General features: G+C 40.6%; 1 protein-coding gene and 1 long non-coding RNA gene across 2 annotated transcripts in view; one reads left to right on the forward strand and one right to left on the reverse strand.

Annotated features, from left to right (window-relative positions):
- tpd52 (tumor protein D52) overlaps positions 1-19,171 on the reverse strand; it is a 165,356-nt gene that overhangs the window by 45,004 nt on the left and 101,181 nt on the right. The window contains exon 9 of the mRNA XM_055634550.1: positions 17,287-17,468. Coding sequence (XP_055490525.1) covers positions 17,287-17,468 — 182 coding nt within the window. The remainder of the gene's footprint in view (positions 1-17,286; positions 17,469-19,171) is intronic.
- LOC129696536 (uncharacterized) overlaps positions 1-19,171 on the forward strand; it is a 106,163-nt gene that overhangs the window by 21,602 nt on the left and 65,390 nt on the right. The gene's annotated exons all lie outside the window — the stretch shown is intronic.

Raw genomic sequence — 19,171 nt, forward strand, 5'->3', positions numbered from 1 at the left:
ATGGACCTGTTTTTTAATTGTGTACTGACTGATTAATTTTTTTGTGGACCTTTTTTCTTTTCACTGTTTTGTAGAATTTTGTGTAATTTATGTATACTTTATGTGTGTTGTCCGAGTCTATGTGCCAGTAATGTTGCTGGAAGCAAGATTTTCATTGTATCTGTACATCACTGCACTTGTGCATAGAAACTCGTCTACTGGCCTTTATCAACATGTCACTGACTAGAGCACCCTACAATTGCACTAGTCAGGAACATTTGTGTTCACTTTGAAAGTCACTTGTGGCATTCTTAAAGTGAATAGAGTTATGGGCCTGTCCCACTTAGGCGACTTTTTAGGCGACTACAGGAGACTGCGGTCGTGACATGGTCGCTATATGTTCGCGGGTGATTGCCGGGGAGTCGCCTTCATGGTCGTGAGTAGTTCCCGCATTATCGGAACAGCTCGTGGCGTCATTCTGGTCACAGCTAATTTTTCAACATTTTTAACGAAAAACATGTAAAAAAATTAGCGGCGGCCAGAATTTTGATGCCATGGAGAGTAGCGAGAAGTCTCGTGCCGTAGGTGCAGTGGTAGTGGGTTGCCAGGAGGTCGTAGATTGTCGTAGATTGTCGCTGAATTTCATTGGCTCATTGGGAAAAAAAAGAGTAAACAGTAATTTTCAGAACCAAGGATGATGTGAATGTTAATGTCCGCCGAGCTTCACAGCCGTGTATCTCTGGCTTCTTAAAGGTTCTCTCCACTCCTTCTCCCCACCCCATCTCTCCCTTGTCCCCCCTTCTCCCCTCCCCCCACTCCTCCCCTCTTTTAAAGGACTTAAGTGACCCTTCCCGTACACTGACCTTTCACCATCTTAATTCAGCGCTAACCTTCTTGTTCATTGTGGTGTATGTCTGTATCACATTGTCTTTGCACCGTATGAATTTCACTCAGACAGTGCTCCCCCCGCTTGCCCTGACCCCCACCTTCATACCTTCATAACTGTGTGCTGGTGTGTGTGGAAGCGTGTGTGTGTGTGTGTGTGTGTGTGTGTGTGTGTGTGTGTGTGTGTGTGTGTGTGTGTGTGTGTGTGTGTGTGTGTGTGTGTGTGTGTTGTTTTTTCAGCGTGTGTGTGTGTGTGTGTGACAGGTGTAAATTTTGTGTGTGTGTGTGTGTGTGTTATGTATGTGTTCTGCCAGTTGCCGTTTTTTCAGCGACCTGCTACGATTTGACAGTTGCCGGCAGTTGCCTAAAAAATCGCCTAAGGATGACAGGCCTTTTAGTAAATTTTGAATTACTGATTTTTTTTTTGCTGGCACAAGGACTAATCAGTTAGAAAAGTTTAAAAAAATGATTTTTCAGGAATGCATTTGTTTAAAAAAAAAATTCTTATACAGGTAAAACCTAAAAATATCATCCTACAAGCATTTGATTATGCATTTGATTGAAAAAACTCTGTCTTTTATCTGCCTCATTCAGATAATCAGCCAGAGGAGTTCTGTTGCAAGTCTCACTCCGTGAGAGTTCAGTTTTATTACCATCATGCCTTTCCTGTCATTTCTGCTTTAATGACAGTCCTGTTCAGCAGATACACTTCCTCCCCTCTTAGGATAGGAAGTTGGGTTCTTTCACTGAAGCTCCGCCAGAATCTATGGAGGCCAACACTCCCCGAAGAGCATTGCTGACAAGAATCCGCCACCTTGTACAGGTGGAACTGCAGGAATGCACGAATGCTGGACAGCTCTGCTCATAGAAATAAGGACCACAGATACCCTAAACCAAAGCTTCCAGATCAGACCTGGAAATAGTTGCCAGACCATGCCCATACCTCAGTTTGAAACATGCCACTGCATTCGGGATGTCACTGATATTCTCTAGTTAAGGAGAGTGGTCTTCATCACTTTCTTGAATAACTAAGTGTTACAAGCACAAGATCTGTAACAATCACAGCTTTTCCAATGATTGGGAGAATGATAGTTGCACTCGTACCCCAGGCTTCTTGTAGAAGAAAAATCAAAATCTCCAGATACTTAATTATGGTTGGAATTAAATAAGGTAACAAAAGGGTGTGCGGATGTGGCAATTGGCATCTCCTGTTGACCAGCTTGCAGAGCAAAACAGGTTTCAGACACGTTATCTCCTAGAATGGGTTTATTGTCTGGGAATGCGTAGCGTTGGTGAACAAAACACAACAGCAATAGATGGGGTAGAGCTGGTTAGCGCAGAAAACGTTGCAGACAAAGAGGGCATGATTGGTTCGGGGAGGGGGCAGTGGTGCGGTCTGCTTGAAAGATGAGATAGAATAATGTCAAGATGCCCTTGTATTATGTTTGACGTATTAACCATCCGTTGTTGAATAAGATTAACATAAACAAAAAGTATATTATGACTGAAATAATTAATACCCAAGTAGTAGATAGTAATAACAGGAAAACATATAGCCAAGGAAGAAGTATATTTTCGTATAATTATATCCAACAAAAAAAAAGTTGTTTACTCAACTGTATAAGTGTCGGCTAATTCTGCTGCAAAGACAGAGAACTGGTGAACAGTTAACTGCTGCCATCTCTCCATGATGTCATGCAATAAAGCCTCGAAGCGAAACTCAAAGTCTCTTTTTTTTCCTTTAATTTAATTCTGTCAATTTCCTCAACATTCACAAGTGAACCTGCAGCTTTACATGAATCATAAAGCAGTTCTTACATCAACAAGAAACTGAAGTTCAGTGCATGCAAAATTCAGCTGCTGCAGCAGGTGGGGAGATGGCCTTGCTCCTCACCTGTACTTGCAGTCCTGGTGCTGCTGTAGTATAACAGCAATCACAATCATAGTGCCCTTGTTGAGAGCATCATCAGAGTTCTCAACATTAGATCCTGGGTCACTTCAAGGAGAGTCCAGCAGCAATTGTCAAAGGGAGACATGCACTTGGAAAAAGGAGACATAAAGGGTCAGCTGATCTTTTATGGATCAAGGATGTTCTGCACCCAGAATTCTATTACCCAAAGTGCCATATGGCTTTTGAACAGCACAATTTACCATAGGAACATAGTAATGAGAACCTACATCAAATGGGCATCACAGCAATTGAATTGGAGACTTTGGCATAACCAACAACCATTTGGCATTCTTCATAAATCTTGGAGGAGCGACAAATGGCAGCTGTATGACAGGCATGTGGAATACCAACAGTATTGGCATCACTGTTTTACCGCACTAATCATCTCCTCATTACCAAACTCATCATCAGGAAAGAATTGTTCCCTTCTAGAAATATCTAGCAAACCATGTATTCACAGATGCCTCATCCAGAGCAAATGTTGCCATTTACCAAAGTTTGAGAGTGCTATCTAAAACATAATGATGTGTGTAATGTTTTCAGCAAGGTTACACCGTTTTGACTTGAGGCAACATGCCCTGTAACAGCACCTTGAAATGGTGATTGCACAGAGTATAATAGACAAATTAATGAATGGACCTTGTGGAAATTTGCTTCCCAAGGTAAGCGATTTGTTCAATCAGTGAAAGCTATGTCAGCTGAGACCCGACTACTTGGGTATTTACAACGTGGACTAAGTTACTCAGCTTATAATTTTGAGTTAATTCCCTTTGTCCACTATCATCTCCCAAATGTTTCTCAGTTGTGTGTGAATGACCTCCAGGGCCCTTGTCATTAGGCACTAGGTTTTGTATTGATGGAGATCGATGTTTCCATTTGTCCCAAAGTACTTCACATGCGACAGCCAATCTGCATCTGGCATGCTCTCATAAACTGTAAAACAGAACAAGTAATCAATTTCAGTACTGCTAATTGGATGGATACGGGACTAGAATACAAGGGTTCTGACAATATAAGTGCTCTGCTCTTTATCAGAAGGCAAGATTATGGCTGAAGGAATCATTTGGGCCTGGTTACTTTAACCAACTAGAATTTAAAGGATGTTTCCAACGTAGCAAGGCAGAGGGAACAATGGGCATACGACAACAAAGCTGTTTTCCTCTGGAACACATTGTACGTTGCACAAGAAGAAACCACAGTATTTGGGAGGATCATAAAGTACATTACAAAACAACAAATTTAAGGCTTTGGATTGAGAATAAACTTACTATTTAATATACAGTAAACACAAATTTATGCATTTAGTTTTACTGATGTATACTGAATCCGTTTTATTATGTGCGGTTAAAACTAATAATAGGCTATTGAAACTTTGCTTTTAGAATATTTTCATAAGCAAAGCCATGCTTAGTAAAAACTACAATTGACTATCCTGCAATGGGGGAGGGGTTATGCATAAAGTGAATTAAGCTGTCCTGGAGGTATAATATCAAAATACACTTTGCTCATAGCTATTTGTGTACAAATCACAAAAGATTAAAGAGGCTAGTTACATCACTTAGAACAAATGTGAGCCCAAGGATAGCATATGGTTCAAACTTCACCTGTTCGAACAAAAGATGAACAAAAGTGAATGTTAGATTTCCACCGGTATGGACACAAAATGGTGGAGTAGCTCAGCGGGCAGGCAGCATCTGTGGAGAGAAGGAATGGTTGACGTTTTGGGTCAAGACCCTTCTTCAGACTGGGGAGTGGGCGGGACAAATATAGAATGTAGTTGGAGACAGTAAGACTGGCGGGAGAACTGGGAAGGGGGAGGGAGAGGAAAAGCAAGGGCTATTTGAAGTTAGAGAAGTCAATGTTCATACCACTGTGGTGCAAGCTACCCAAGCGAAATATGAGGAGCTGTTCCTCCAATTTGCACTGGGCCTCACTCTGACAATGGAGGAGGCCCAGGACAGAAAGGTCAGATTGGGAAATGGGAGGGGGAGTTAAAGTGCTGAGCAAACGGGAGATCAGGTAAATTAAGGCGGACTGAGTGGAGGTGTTCAGCGAAACGATTGCCAAGCCTGCGCTTGATCTCGCCGATGTACAGAGGTTGACACCTGGAACAGTGGATACAGTAGATGAGGTTGGAGGAGGTGTAAGTGAACCTCTGCCTCACCTGAAAAGACGGTCGGCATCATTGGATGCAGTCGAGGGGGGAGGTAAAGGGACAGGTGGTGCATCTCCTGCAGTTGCTGGGGAAAGTACTTGGGGAGGGGGTGGTTTGGGTGGGAAGGAACGAATTGACCAGGACATTGCGGAGGGTACGGTCTCTGCGGAAAGCAGTAAGTGGTGGAGATGGAAGTAGTGGGATCCCATTGGAGGTGGCGAAAGTGTTGGAGGATTATATGCTGTATGCAACAGCTTATGGGGTGGAAGGTAAGGACAAGGGGGACTCTGTCCTTGTTGTGAATGGGGGGAGGGGGAGCAAGAGCAGAGCTGCGGGATATCGAGGAGACCCTAGTCAGAGCCTCATCTGCAATGGAAGACGGGAACCCCCTTTTCCTAAAGAATGAGGACATCTCTGATGATCTAATATGGAAAACCTCATCCTGGGTTCAGATGCGGCATAGATGGAGGAATTGAGAATAGGGGATAGAGTCTTTACAAGAAGTCGGGTGGGAAGAAGTGGAGTCTAGATAAGTGTAGTCTAGATTTTCACAGACTGCCATATAGATGCCATACTTTTCAATTAGACAAGGTCCAAAATATTTAATTGAGGTTTGTGGCAACAACCTCAAAATTGGAATGATTTTGTGGGTTTACTGGTGACTAAATTTAGTCATGATTTTCAAGCCCTATATTGTGTACTAGATAGCGATTGAAAATGAGAATTGAAAATGCAGATGTTGTGTTTACAGGAATAAAGGCACAACAAAGAAATAGTCATTGGAAATAAACTTAAGTGATTATCCCTTGCACTGAGTTTATTCCCCGGATAATTCTGTGGTTCAGATTCTGAAATCAGAATCAATTTCCTATCAAGTTATTGAGGCTTTTTTAAACCCATGAAATACTGAAATTTTGGCATGACACATGGAAAAAGCTTTCCAGTATAGTTAGAATGATCTTACAGCATTGGCAGGAAAGTGTTGTTCCCATCAACTTCTGAGATCTCGCTCTTTTCACCACAACAAAGTAAAACTCATTTTATGAGCGATATGTCATGTATCCGAATTGTAAGAAATCACAGAAAGAGAATGACAGATTTGCTAGACTAGGCTCCATCACACTCCCACCTTCCTCACTACAATGTTCCATGTGGAAGCTTCCCACTGGAGTGGAACTAAATTCTGGATTAATGCAAAACCGTTCAACCAATAACTCCACTCGAGAATCACGGTCACCCCAACCTTAATAATATAGCTACACAATGCAGATGATGCTTGCATGCAAACTTAAGAGGCCATACTCTAAGTCATTGTTCACTGAAAAATATGAGTTAACATTTCAAAAATAAGAGGATGTACTTTTTATAGTAAATGGCAGGACCCTTGGGACCACTGATGATCAGAGGAATCTTGCTATGCAAGTCAGTGCATTAAATATAAAAGTTGGAAGACATGTTGTACCTGCATCAACCTTTGGTTAGGCTACATTTACATCCAGAAGTGGCGGCACTGGTGAACGGTTGTGGCTCGCCTGCAGTCCGTTTGTTTTTACTTTTTTGTGTTGTTTTTTTCGTTTTGGCTAGCTACGTTTTTGGTTTTTTAGGTTGTGTTTATGTGTGGGGGGGTTGAAACAGGGCTTTCTGTCTTTCCCTTCGGGGGAATGCGACTTTTTTGTCGTATCCCCCTTCTCTGCCTCCGTCTGCGCTGAGGCCTAATGGCGGAGCTGGCGACCTCGAGGCTCCGGAGGCAGCCTGTCAGGACTCGCCCTGGGCTCGCTCCCGTGGGGGCGGCCCGGCTCGGGGCTGGAACGGCGCTCCCGTTTGTGCGGCCCAGCCCGAGGGTAACGGCGCTCCGGTGTGGGCGGCTCAGCCCAAGGGTAACGGCGCTCCCGTGAGGGCGGCCCAGCTCGAGGGTAACGGCGCTCCCGTGAGGGCGGCCCAGCTCGAGGGTAACGGCGCTCCCGTGAGGGCGGCCCAGCTCGAGGGTGGAATGGCGCTCCCATCGGGGCGGCCCAGCTCGAGGGTGGAACGGAGCTCCCATCGGGGCGGCCCAGCTCGAGGGTGGAACGGAGCTCCCATCGGGGCGGCCCAGCTCGAAGGTAACGGCGCTCCCATCGGGGCGGCCCAGCCCGAGGGTGGAACGGCACTCCCGTGAGGGCGGCCCAGCTCGAGGGGAACGGCGCTCCCGTGAGGGCGGCCTGGCGCGGGGCTGGAACGGTGCTCCGGTGGCTGAGACGGCGTTCTGGTGGCGGCAGCCTGAGTCCGGGGATCGGCCGCGGGCCAGTGGTCGACGTCGTCAACAGCTGCATCCGCTGGACTGGAGGGCGGCAGCTTTGACCACCCCGAGCCGTGGAGTTTGAACCGGCCCGTTCGCGGAGCTCGGTGAGCCGCGGGACTGATTACCATCGCCTGGTGGGGTATCGCCTCAGCGCAGAGGGAGAAGAGGAGGGAAGAGACTGCAGCCCTAAGATTTTTGCCTCCATCAAAATGAGGAGGTGCTTGGTGGACTCACTGTGGTGGATGTTCATTTGTGTTTACTGTCTGTTCTGTTGTCTATTATTGTATTATTGTATGTATGACTGCAGGCATGACATTTCGTACAGACTGAAAGGTCTGAATGACAATAAAGGAAATTCAATTCAAAATTCAATTCAATTTAGAGTTGTGTGCATTCTGGTTGCCATATTGTAGGAAGAATATGGAGCTTTGGAGAGGGTATAGATTATATTTACCAGGACATTTCCTGGATTGAATTATTGGCAGTTGGGAAAACTTGGATTGCTTTTCTGGAACATTTGGATGGCCTAATGGAAGTATATACAATTATGAGAGGCATAGATAGGGTAGATAGAGTTTTTTTCACCCAGAGTAGACATGTTAATTACTAGAGGGCATAGATTTAAGGTGGGAGGAGGAAAAGTTGAAAGTAGATGTGCGTCAAGTTATTTTTACACATAGATAGTGGGAGGTGGCTGGATTGAGCTGGCAGAGGAAGTGATGGAAGCAGATATCATAGTAACATTTGGGAGACATTTAGACAGTAACATGAACAGACAGAGAATAGAGGACAAACAGATGGAATTAGTTTAGATTGTCATCATATTTAGTTAGTTAAGAGATGCAGCATGGAAAGAGGCCGCTCGGCCCATCAAGTTCACTGACCATTGATTAGACGTTTACACTACTCTATGTATCCCACTTTCTTATCCATTCCTAACACATTAGGGGCAATTTACAGAGGACAATTAACCCATAAACCCATGTCTTTGGGATGTGGGAGTAAACCGGAAAGCTCAAAGGAAGCCTATTCAGTTACGGGGAGAATGTGCAAACTCCACATGGACACCACCCGAGGTCAGAATCGATCCCAGATTTGTGGCACTGAGATGCAACAATTGCGCCACTGTGCCGCCAATGTTCAGCAGACATGATGGACTGAAAGGCCTGTGCCTACAAAAGTCCTCTACTAACCTGACCTCACTGTACAATCACAATCTCTGACACTGAGCTTAATGAAAAGAACTGGAAAAAGAACACCGCTTTTCATATTTCATGGGCCATCTTTCTCACAAGGCAGGTACTGATGATTGAATTCATTATCAACTTCAGTGGGTTAGTACAGCCATTTGCTATCTGATAATATGGTTTTCAGATCAAGGCTCCAAATTCAACACAAATCTCATGGTTTACCAAACAATGGATATGCCTGTCCTCCTATATATTTTTGCGACTTGGACTCACCTCAAAGTGCTAGAAAGATATCACCAGTGCCATCTATCAGCAGGATAAACAAACCAAAATCAACAACCTGGTCCAGGCTATATTCTGGCACTATAATTCCCTAATTGTACACAGTTTATTCCATTTTGCAGGCAATATTGTTCATATGGTTGACATTGGACACAGGAAACAGATAGTCTATTCTGAGATTTAAAAAAAAGAAAATGCTGGTGATACTCAGTAGCCCAGGTGGCACCATGCAAGGAAAAAGAGTTGATGTTAATGACTTTTCATCAGAACTCTACTCTGAACTCTGCCAAGGTAAGAGATTACTTAATGGACAGAGTGAAAAGTTTCAAGGATGTACCCAAGTCCACCTTTAAAAATATCGTGACATCCCCATCAATCTCTGGAATCTCTGGCCCACAAATGCTCAATATGGAGCAGTGGCATTTGAGAGGGCACAGAGAACTTTGAGCGCAAGGGAGACCAGCATAAATAACAGAAGGATTACAGCACCTCTCAATCTGCACACATTCTCACCTACCAAGCATCTCCTGCCCCACCTTTGGAAGAGTCCACGGGTCCTGGATTCAACTCACCGCCTAAGTACACACAGAACCAAGTAATCCTCGATCCCAAGATACTGTAAGAAACTGTTGGGAGATTCAACATTTGATTTGGTGGATTAAGGAAAAAAAGTGTTGTGATCTGTGTGTATGAAAAATATTTGGGGTATTTGCACATGGGGGTGGTAAGCATTAATAAGGGTTGGTTAGCCCCAAAGGCCTGTTTCTCTGCTGTAATTTAAACAAGGTTTTTTGCTATAGTTCCTGGAAATGAAAAGCTGGAAATATTTTGGAGCTAAATATATTAAATCTATCCATATAAAAAAGTTACATTGGGAAAAGTGCACATTTTGCAGTTTAAACATTTTTTTAGATAATGAAACTGCAATATTGAATAATGCGTAAACAAAACAATTTTGGATACATTCTCTTCAGAAGTATAGTAACGGCAAACATTAAGAGTAATATGTCTTTATAACTGAATTATTTAAGGGCATTGTAAACCAATGCTTTTGCTCAATATTTGACATTAATCTACATTACATTTTGACAAAGCAAGGCATCAGTGAATGCTTTGATCTTAACCCAAGTAGTAAATTATCTGTTCAAGACTTTGAGGTCAAAGAACAATGTTCAGCCTCAATTATGAAGCATGAGGCAAGATGAAAAGATCACATTACATCTGAAAAATCTATCACAGGGACAACCAACTAAACAGACCAAATCCACTTCTTCCAACTGATCAACTAAAGTGTTCAAGTAAACCACAAGTGTGTTTGATTTGTAAAGTATAATTGTGACAGAACCCTGATCTTTGAAATTGTAAAATAGCACCCAACCCAATAACATAGGAAACTGAAAGATTATTTTTTGCAATTGAAAGTTATAAATATATGCCATATAAAAAACCAGAAAAAAATGATATATTTTCAAATTTTGTTTATATCAGTGGTTCCCAACCTTTATTTGGCTATGCCCCTCCTAATCACCTCTAAAATCCTGATGCCCCCCCCCTCCCCCTTGCTTTCCCTTGAGAAAAAACGGAGGAAATAGATATTATAAGGGTAACTTAGCAAAAGCTCTTTGAATAGCATTTCCAAATCCAATTCAATAAATAAGGTTCTCCCATGACCGCGCGTGCTTCGTGCGACGTGCATGAAGAGCGATGGCGCGGTGATTATGTAATAACTACACAATAAAGACATTTTTTACCCCAAAAAAATTATTTACTCAAAATAACATCTGAAACATAAACTACATATGTTTACCTGATGGAAAATCCAAAAAAAAAAAAATCGAAAATTTGGATCCAGACCTCCTCAGTCGCGCTCAATTGCCCCCCTTAAAAATCAAATTGCCCCCCTGTGGGGCGTACGCCCCACGTTGGGAACCACTGGTTTATATGGTCCTCATATTAACAAGAAAAAAGTTGAGCAAATTAATGGGTTTTTTTAATGCAAAAGACAACATTTTCCTTGCAAAAAAATTATAATTAATGCCCGTTGAACTTTAGAATATAGATAATGCAGGCTGGGTAGGTCAAATTACCATGTGGCAGAAGCAAAAGGCTTCCACAACCTTCAGTGGTGAAAATCCACAATCAATTTAACACAGCCCTGAACAACTACAAATTCTGGGAAAGTTGACAGATTTTGTATTTATTGCCAGTCCTTCTTTTAATTATTGGTTGTAGGTACAGCGAGTCACTACAAAACTGCATGACAGGTACCTTCAACACAATTGCAAAGCTACATTTAGGATTTAGGCTTCTTCTCTTTCTTTCCCAGAACAGGCAACATTGAACACACCCAAAGGGCATAAAACCACAAGAATTCCTGCAGCCTAGATTAAAAACAGTAACTGCCTTTGGCATTCAGCCAATGTCAAATCTAGTTAGTAAGAAAACCAGATTGACTAATAAGTTTGAACCATTAAAAAAGATTCAAGAAAATTGCTACATTTTAATTATAAATATGACAGTTTTCAAAATGCCTCCAACTTGACTTCACAGTATCACTAATCCGATGTCTGTTTCTGTTAATACCATTAGCACTCAAAAGAAAGTAGGGATACTTGTAAAGAAAACCACAAGATACATTTTTAAAGAGATGATGATTACCGGATGTCAGAAGACATATTATATTGCAGCTGTGACTACATAATTAACTGTTTGCATTATTTCGCACCACAGTTTAGATTTAATAGTTTAGTTGACAATGCTGTGAAAGGCATTTGGTCCACAACTACACTTTCCAAATATTCTTTCACTCATAGGTCCAACCCTGGGAACATTACAAGCTGAGACATAGGTCAATAAGAAACATTGGCGAACACAATAGCCATTGCCTCAAACAGCGCTGTTGACAGACACAAGCACAAAGGCAGTGAATAGAGTCCCCCTCAGTTCTCACACACAGCGAAGAATGAGTCAGTGTATTGCTGCTTTGGTGCTCTGTTTGTACAGTGTATACAGCTTTTGTCTGCAGCCACTGTTCTCTACTGAATGAGGACTAAATAGTCTAGGAAGTGCACTCATAAGAAAAGCCTTTTACTCCCACCTCAAGCCAGGACAACGTTCAGTGCGTGTGATAGGCCAGCAAAGAAGTCTAAAGTCATCTCCTGAAGTATAAAACCACATTTACTTGCTTGAATTAGCAACATGCATTAATTTGAATCCATCAGTTCAATTAGAGATCATAACCCTTTCCTCCTTATTCAATAGCGGGACAAGAAGGCAGAATACTGTCCTTTTTTCTAACATTCTTAAAGTTATATTTTAAGAATGTTGATTTTTTTTAACAGAGTATTAAATGTCAAAATCTCTTCAAAAGAGTTTGACTAATTAATCAAAAATGTTACAATCAAAAACCGGGTAAATTATGATGGGATAACTTCAGGATTTTCTGGGCAAAATAAACCTCATAAGCACGCACACACAGAAATGTTCACTTTTGGCATGGACCATTGGAAGGTTTAGGGTGCACCATCATTAACTACTGCTGGTGGACAATCAGCAACACTCCTCACAGCCCCATAGGAGAGAAACCAGAATCAATTAAATCAGCAAAATTGCCCGTTGGAAAAAAGATTGTAAGATCATAAGACATAGGAGCAGAATGATGCCATTCGGCCCATCAAATTTGCTCTGCCATTGACTGATGGCTGATCTATTTTCCCCTGTCAACCCCATTTTCCTGCCTTCTCCCCAGGACCTTTAAGAAAGAACCAATCCATTATCCCTTGATAGTAATTTTACAGTTGGAAAAAAAATGTTCTGTGGCACTTGACAGCGGTGTTCCAAGGGGAAAAGGAAGACAAGGGTCAAAAGTGTCCAGGTAGAGAATTCTGGAGTACAAGGCAGACATGGCTTATGGTGCAGTCATTAACAGATGGATGAAGAAAGTAAAGTCAGAGAATTCAAAGTGCAAATCCGCGTGCTGCGGATGAGTTAAAGCTACTTGTTATTTAGGCCATAAATAGAATCAAGGAACATAGGAAAATGTACACCAAATACTTCAATCCTTTTCTAACTTTCAATATGATCATGGCTAACGAACATCTATCACTCAGACCACGTAGGTGTTTTAAACTTCAACAGTGACTAGCATAGCTTCTACATAGTGACCCTGAATCCTATACCCACCATCGAAGAGAAATAATTTATCTCACTCAATCCTATCAGTCCGCATAATATATAAAAAAATTCAAATAACTCCTAACCTTCCATTTGCACAGGAAACAATAATGATTCTACATGAGTATTTATTTTAAATTGGACGTGAGCCCAGGCAAGGTAGCAAATTGAGTGATGACGGATCACAGGGGCTTGGCACATGTTAAGATATAGGTATAAGAATTTTGGTTATGCAAGGCATTATGTAGGAGATTAAAATATTGAAGTCTGGATTTGCCTTGTTGAGTTAAACATGCTGAGTATGTAATTTTGGCAATGAAGGTACACAATTACTTCATTTTATTATATTTTTCATCCATCACATTTGTCTCTGATGAACTGAAATGTTTAATGTTGAACAAGAGTTTAATTTTTTTTACATTTCATTTTCTAATAACCCTTTGAAGTGGAAAGGCATATAAAAAAAGCAGATCTTCTTCAGGTAACTGCAAAGTTTCAATCCGTGAACTATTCGCAAGTCAGAAGTATGGCCACAGATCAGAGTTCCCACACTGCAACCTTGTTCATATGTATGGGACAGTGCACAAGTATGGGACATTCGAAAGCTGTGGCGGACATGTACATTAAATTTTATTTACGTCACTGCTGATGTATTTGTTCATCATCAGATTATCTTCACACATCAGGAGATAAAAGGATACTGTCAATCAACAAAAATATGCTCACATCAAGTCTGCAGTTTGTACCATCTACAAAATGCGTAGCAGCAATTGGTCAAGACTATTCCAGCAGCATTGTCACTAAAACAATGTGGGAATTCTATCACTAGAAAGATGCGGTCATTCAAGCTGTATTACCCACTCAAGAGTTATTAGGAATGAGAAATAAATGCTGGCTTACCAGCAACACCCACATCCTGTAAATAAAAAAAAATACAGGACAATGTTGTCAAGATGATTATTTGAATCTCCTGAAGTTATCAGGAGTCATGGTAAATTTTGACAGAATTGTTTTCCTTGAATGGGGATTATTTTTTAAAGATGTGCTTCGCCATCCAATCTACAAAGATGAGGATGGATGCTGAGCACCGAGAGCAATGACTCTCCAGTGGAGTAGGGACGTAAAACTGACGCGAATGCCAAAGTGGTGCTTTCGAGTTTATTATTTTCATCGATAACGTGCCTTTCAGAGGTTAACAAAATTGCTCAGTTTAAATGAAGCTCTACTGTTTGCCATGGCAAACTGCATACATTTTTTAAACAAAATTGCAAGCCAAACTCGCAAAAAGATTAACAGAATTGACTGAGGATGTAAGTGATCAAAACAAATTTTCAGCAAATTTAGGAACAATATTTTAAAAATCAAGAGCAGTGAAACTGCCTGCAATTTTAATCAAAATCTTTTGTATACTAACAGTGGTCAAATTATTGTTAGATACGAGAAAATAGAAGCGTTCAAATAGATGGCCATAGTTTATTCAAGATATCAGGACAGCATACAGCATCAATCAAAATCACAAATTGTAATCTAGGTTTTGAATGACTGACAGCAACTGCCTACAAATGGGCAAAATAATAAATCAAATTTAAAAAATCTGGCACATGTCACATTCATACTTGTTAATTTTATAATTTTTAAAAATTATTAAAGTATAATAAATGTTGTTAATTGCTAGACTACTGCTTCAAGTACAGAAATACATTTGTCATAGCTGCCGAATCTTCTAAAGAATAAAAGCAAACCCATTTTTTAAAAATTGTAATAAGTAAGTCTTTCTGCAAATAATCAAACTTGGTTTGAGAATCTAAGGAAAACGTAAAAGTAAATGGATTTTTATTTTGCAAGTAAATAAAATGTGTTGTTTGCTTCAATATATTGATATGGCCTTAACAACAATATATAATTGATGATAGTATTGCATTTTAAGACCCAACTCTGGCCTCAACTACCTTCTGCCACAGAGGGTAGTTGAGGCCAGTTCATTGGCTATATTTAAGAGGGAGTTAGATGTGCCCCTTGTGGCTAAAGGGATCAGGGGGTATGGAGAGAAGGCAGGTACAGGATACTGAGTTGGATGATCAGCCATGATCATATTGAATGGCGGTGCAGGCTCGAAGGGCCGAATGGCCTACTCCTGCACCTATTTTCTATGTTTCTATGTTTCTAACTCAATATTGAATTATTTTATACTCATACTTGATTAGAAGAAATATATATGTTTTGTGAAGCGGAACTCCTTAAATGTAAATCATCTTTATTGCAAATAATAATATTTATTTTATTGAAATATGGACATTAGTACATTTAGACAAATCTACAGAATGACATGTCATGAAATTCAAAAGTTAATAACAGAAAGACAAAGTGCTATTCTGAAAAGCACTGTTGTCACTCCTCCGGTCTTAAATTTATGAGTGTCATTTCGAAATTTACTGTCAGTGCAATTTTCAAAGCATGAAAAATAGAAGTATTATTCATTTGGAAATGATCAATACACTGTTTCTATAAATTTGCAGTGCAAGGAATTCTTATTAAACATGTCTTCACATATTTACTGTGGTACAAATCATCAGAGTACATCTTACATTCTTGTGAGATTTTGATTTCACAGGCAATACATTAGAAGATTCCACCCATATATGCCTTAGAGAGGGTCTGAATTCGCTGCACATTCAGTGCTCAGCATTACCCCTGAGATGGCGGATTTATATTATTTAAATGAGGTAGCTAATCCAATGAAATAATGGCAAATTTTAGTTTAGATTAGAGATACAACGCGGAAACAGGCCCTTTGTTCCATCGAGTCCATGCCGACCAGCAATCCTCACACACTAACAATATCCTCCACACACTAGAGACAATGTACAATTTTACCAAGCTAATTAGCCTATAACCTTGTACGTCTTTGGAGTATGGGAAGAAACTGGAGCACTCAGAGAAAACCCATGTAGGTCACTGGGAGAACGTACAAACTCCGAACAGATAGCACCCAAAGTTAAGATTGAATCTGGGTATCTGGCGCTGTAAGGCAGCAACTCTACCTGGGGGCAGCAATTTGTCTGGGCAGCAATTTGTCATGTTGGCAGCATCGCCAATATGACAAATTACAATTCTTGACTATTTAACTTTATTTTAATAATGTTTTATACGTCAGCTTGAGAGATGTTCCAGGATCAAAGACTAAAACAATGTCTAAGGTTTATCATCAGTTGGAATTTGCACCACATTGTCATACTCCTATTAGGTACAGAGAATCAATTTAGTCAGCCCTGCATATCCAGAAGGATAAAGTGTGGGCAGGACTACATGCAGTGAGATGGGTCAGGAATGATCTGATCAATGTATGGATTATTCTGCAGTCCATATGTTTATTTACTGATTTAAAAAAAATGATAAATCACTTTAAAACACTGCAGATGTGAGCCCATTCAGTTTCCATTCAACAAAAATATCCATTGACGTTGAATTTATTAATATCAAGTAATATCAGTTGTATTTTCTAAGCTTATGCAACTAAAAGGACTGAGAGGAAATTGATTTGTAACCGTGTATTTTACCAGCAAGAAGCATTGGGCGGCGCGACCGACGTCGCAGCGGCCTCTGTAGTCTGACTGTGTTTTTTTTTTTTTTTTTGTCCCGTTGAGGGTATAGTTTGTAGTGGGCTTTTAAATGTGTATGTGTGGGGGGCAGGGGGTGGGTGGGGGAAACTTTTGAATCTCTTCCCTGCACGGGAGACCCGACCTTTTCCCTGTCGGGTCTCCGTTGTCGTTGGGGCCTAGCACCGTGGAGCGGCCCCCAACCAGTACGACCTGGGGGCTCCAGTCGCGGAGCCGCGGACCTACCGTCGTGGAGCTGGCCAGCTTCGTAGCGTGGAGAGTTCGGAGCATGGAGAGCTGCGGTGGCGCGCTGCTGCGAACGGTGATGATGACTCGCGGGTCCCCACTGCTTTGCGGGGCACCGGCAACGGCGACTTCTCCCGCTCGAATTGCGGGGTTGAGAGTGACCTGGAGCGGGGCCTTACATTGCCCGGCGCGGCTTTGGATGGCCGCGGACTTGCTAGCGCCCGCCGGGGGCTTTGACTTTGACATCGGGAGAAGAATGGAGAGCAGGGGAGAGACAAGACTTTGCCTTTCATCACATTGAGGAGGAGATTCACTGTGATGAATGTTTGTGTAAATTGTGTTGGTGTGTGTCTTGGTTCTTTTCTTGTATGGCTGCAGAAACCAAATTTCGTTTGAACCTCATGTGAGGTTCAAATGACAAATAAATTGTATTGTCTTGTATTACAATTAAAATAATTTCTCTAGTTACAGAAATTTTGTACTTATAGATGCACATAAAGATACTTAATATCCAATCTTGCACACTTCTTTATCAGCACTAAATTACTTACGCTCCATCTACTGTTGGTCTTTTGCACACACAGTGAAACTTGCCACCGAAGTCAACGTAAAGGTCATCACCCACTACATGGAAGATATTACCAATGACGACTTTATCTTTGGCAGGGCCCATCTGCATCAGAGGGGAGTGCCTCAATAATGAGGAAAATGACTTTACATTCTGTGTAGACACCTAAAAGGAATTTTAAAAGCATATTAATCACAGATCAAACTTGACGATGCTTATCTATGGAATCAATTTTTACAATTATTCCATATAGATAACACAAAATTTGTATTTATGATGCAAATAACTGGCTTTCATCGATAAAGCAACTTACTAGCATATCATAACATTGTTTTAATGCTACATCTACAATTGCAGATGACACAGACAGAAAAATCTAATCAAGAGGACCATTTGGATTTGGGCCTGGAATGATTTATAAGCAAGAACAAAGATTTTTTGCAAATTGCAAACTAATATAAAACAGAGTTTAAAGGACTTACATTTATAATTTCAGAATGTGAGAAGTTTTCTCGTAAACGCAAAGCCAGATTAAGAAAATAATTAAGAAACATTTTTTTAACCATTTATATACATGCCTATAATAATTTTCCTTAAAAATAACATTTTCATGGAAAACTTCTAGTTTGGCCATTGTTTTAACACTGAGGATAAACATCACCTAGTAACTATAACTTATTCTGCAGGATTACAGATTATGTTCTGTTACCTAAATAAAAATTATATATATTAAATGTAAATCACCCTGTTATTGTACAGAAGTACTCTACTCTTAAGATTTAAAAAAATGGTTCAGTCTTTGATGAAGACAAGCACCTCATTTAATAAATGCAGTCACATGAAATACTCTACAGTAGAAAAACAGAATAAGTTAAAAAATGGGTTTTGTATTATAAAGTTTCTTTGCACATTATATCAAGTACATTCAATGGATCTGTGGATTTGGTCTTTTTGTCCCATCTTGGAATCTCAGTCAGATCCATTCAAAAGTAGTTTATTTCGCGATACTGATATTTAATTAATTTTGAATCAATTGGGTGGAAGAATTATGGGAGATCTCCCTTGTTTGAATAAAGATAGCTTTTTTTATTATCTTATTGGAAATTGTAGATTATCTGCATGACGACTCTGAAAGTGCCATTATGTTGTGGGGCTGCTTGGGTTATTTTAGGTTCAGGTTATTCAGCATCCCGATACATGAACATACACATAATAGATGATGCAAATTAAACAGTGGCTGAAAACTGTAAAAGACAATCACCACCATTATCTTGTCTCTCAAGCTTCTCAACTGCAATAGAAATGTCCAGGTAGTTTGTGTTACTTGACACTACTGACCATCTGTGCTGGGAGACTAGAATGGTGGCTTTATGTGCAGCTTTGATGAGGCAGAAATGAAGATCAGACACTATGTCCAAATTTCTTTCTTAAATCTTCATTTTGTGAAACACGTGAACCACAGCCAACAGAAAATGCTATCAATATTCAATTATAACTATAAACCATACCATTAAAATACTAGTAAGAATGGCAGAAACTTGAGAATCTTCAAAATATTTTATGACTTTGCAATGGCTTCCTTAAGCCAGGTGCGGAAGAATCGCAATTTATATTTTCACTATTAATTCTGAGCATATTAATTTTATACATCAGATTCAACATATGATTGCTGAGAGGTTCAAAGATGCTGTTTCCAGTGTGCATGTCTGCAAATGGTTTTATGGTTTATGGTTTATCTAAAGCACATTGGGTCTCAAATCATTTTGCTCCTGGGAAGCATGCACTCACTTTTAGAAGGAGTCCTTTTCAATGAACAAAAGATTGCTTGAAAATGCTCTTGCCTGAATGTTCAATAGGAATCATTCACA

This window comes from Leucoraja erinacea, chromosome 4, assembly GCF_028641065.1.
Source record: "Leucoraja erinacea ecotype New England chromosome 4, Leri_hhj_1, whole genome shotgun sequence".
Taxonomy (NCBI): Eukaryota; Metazoa; Chordata; class Chondrichthyes; order Rajiformes; family Rajidae; genus Leucoraja; species Leucoraja erinaceus.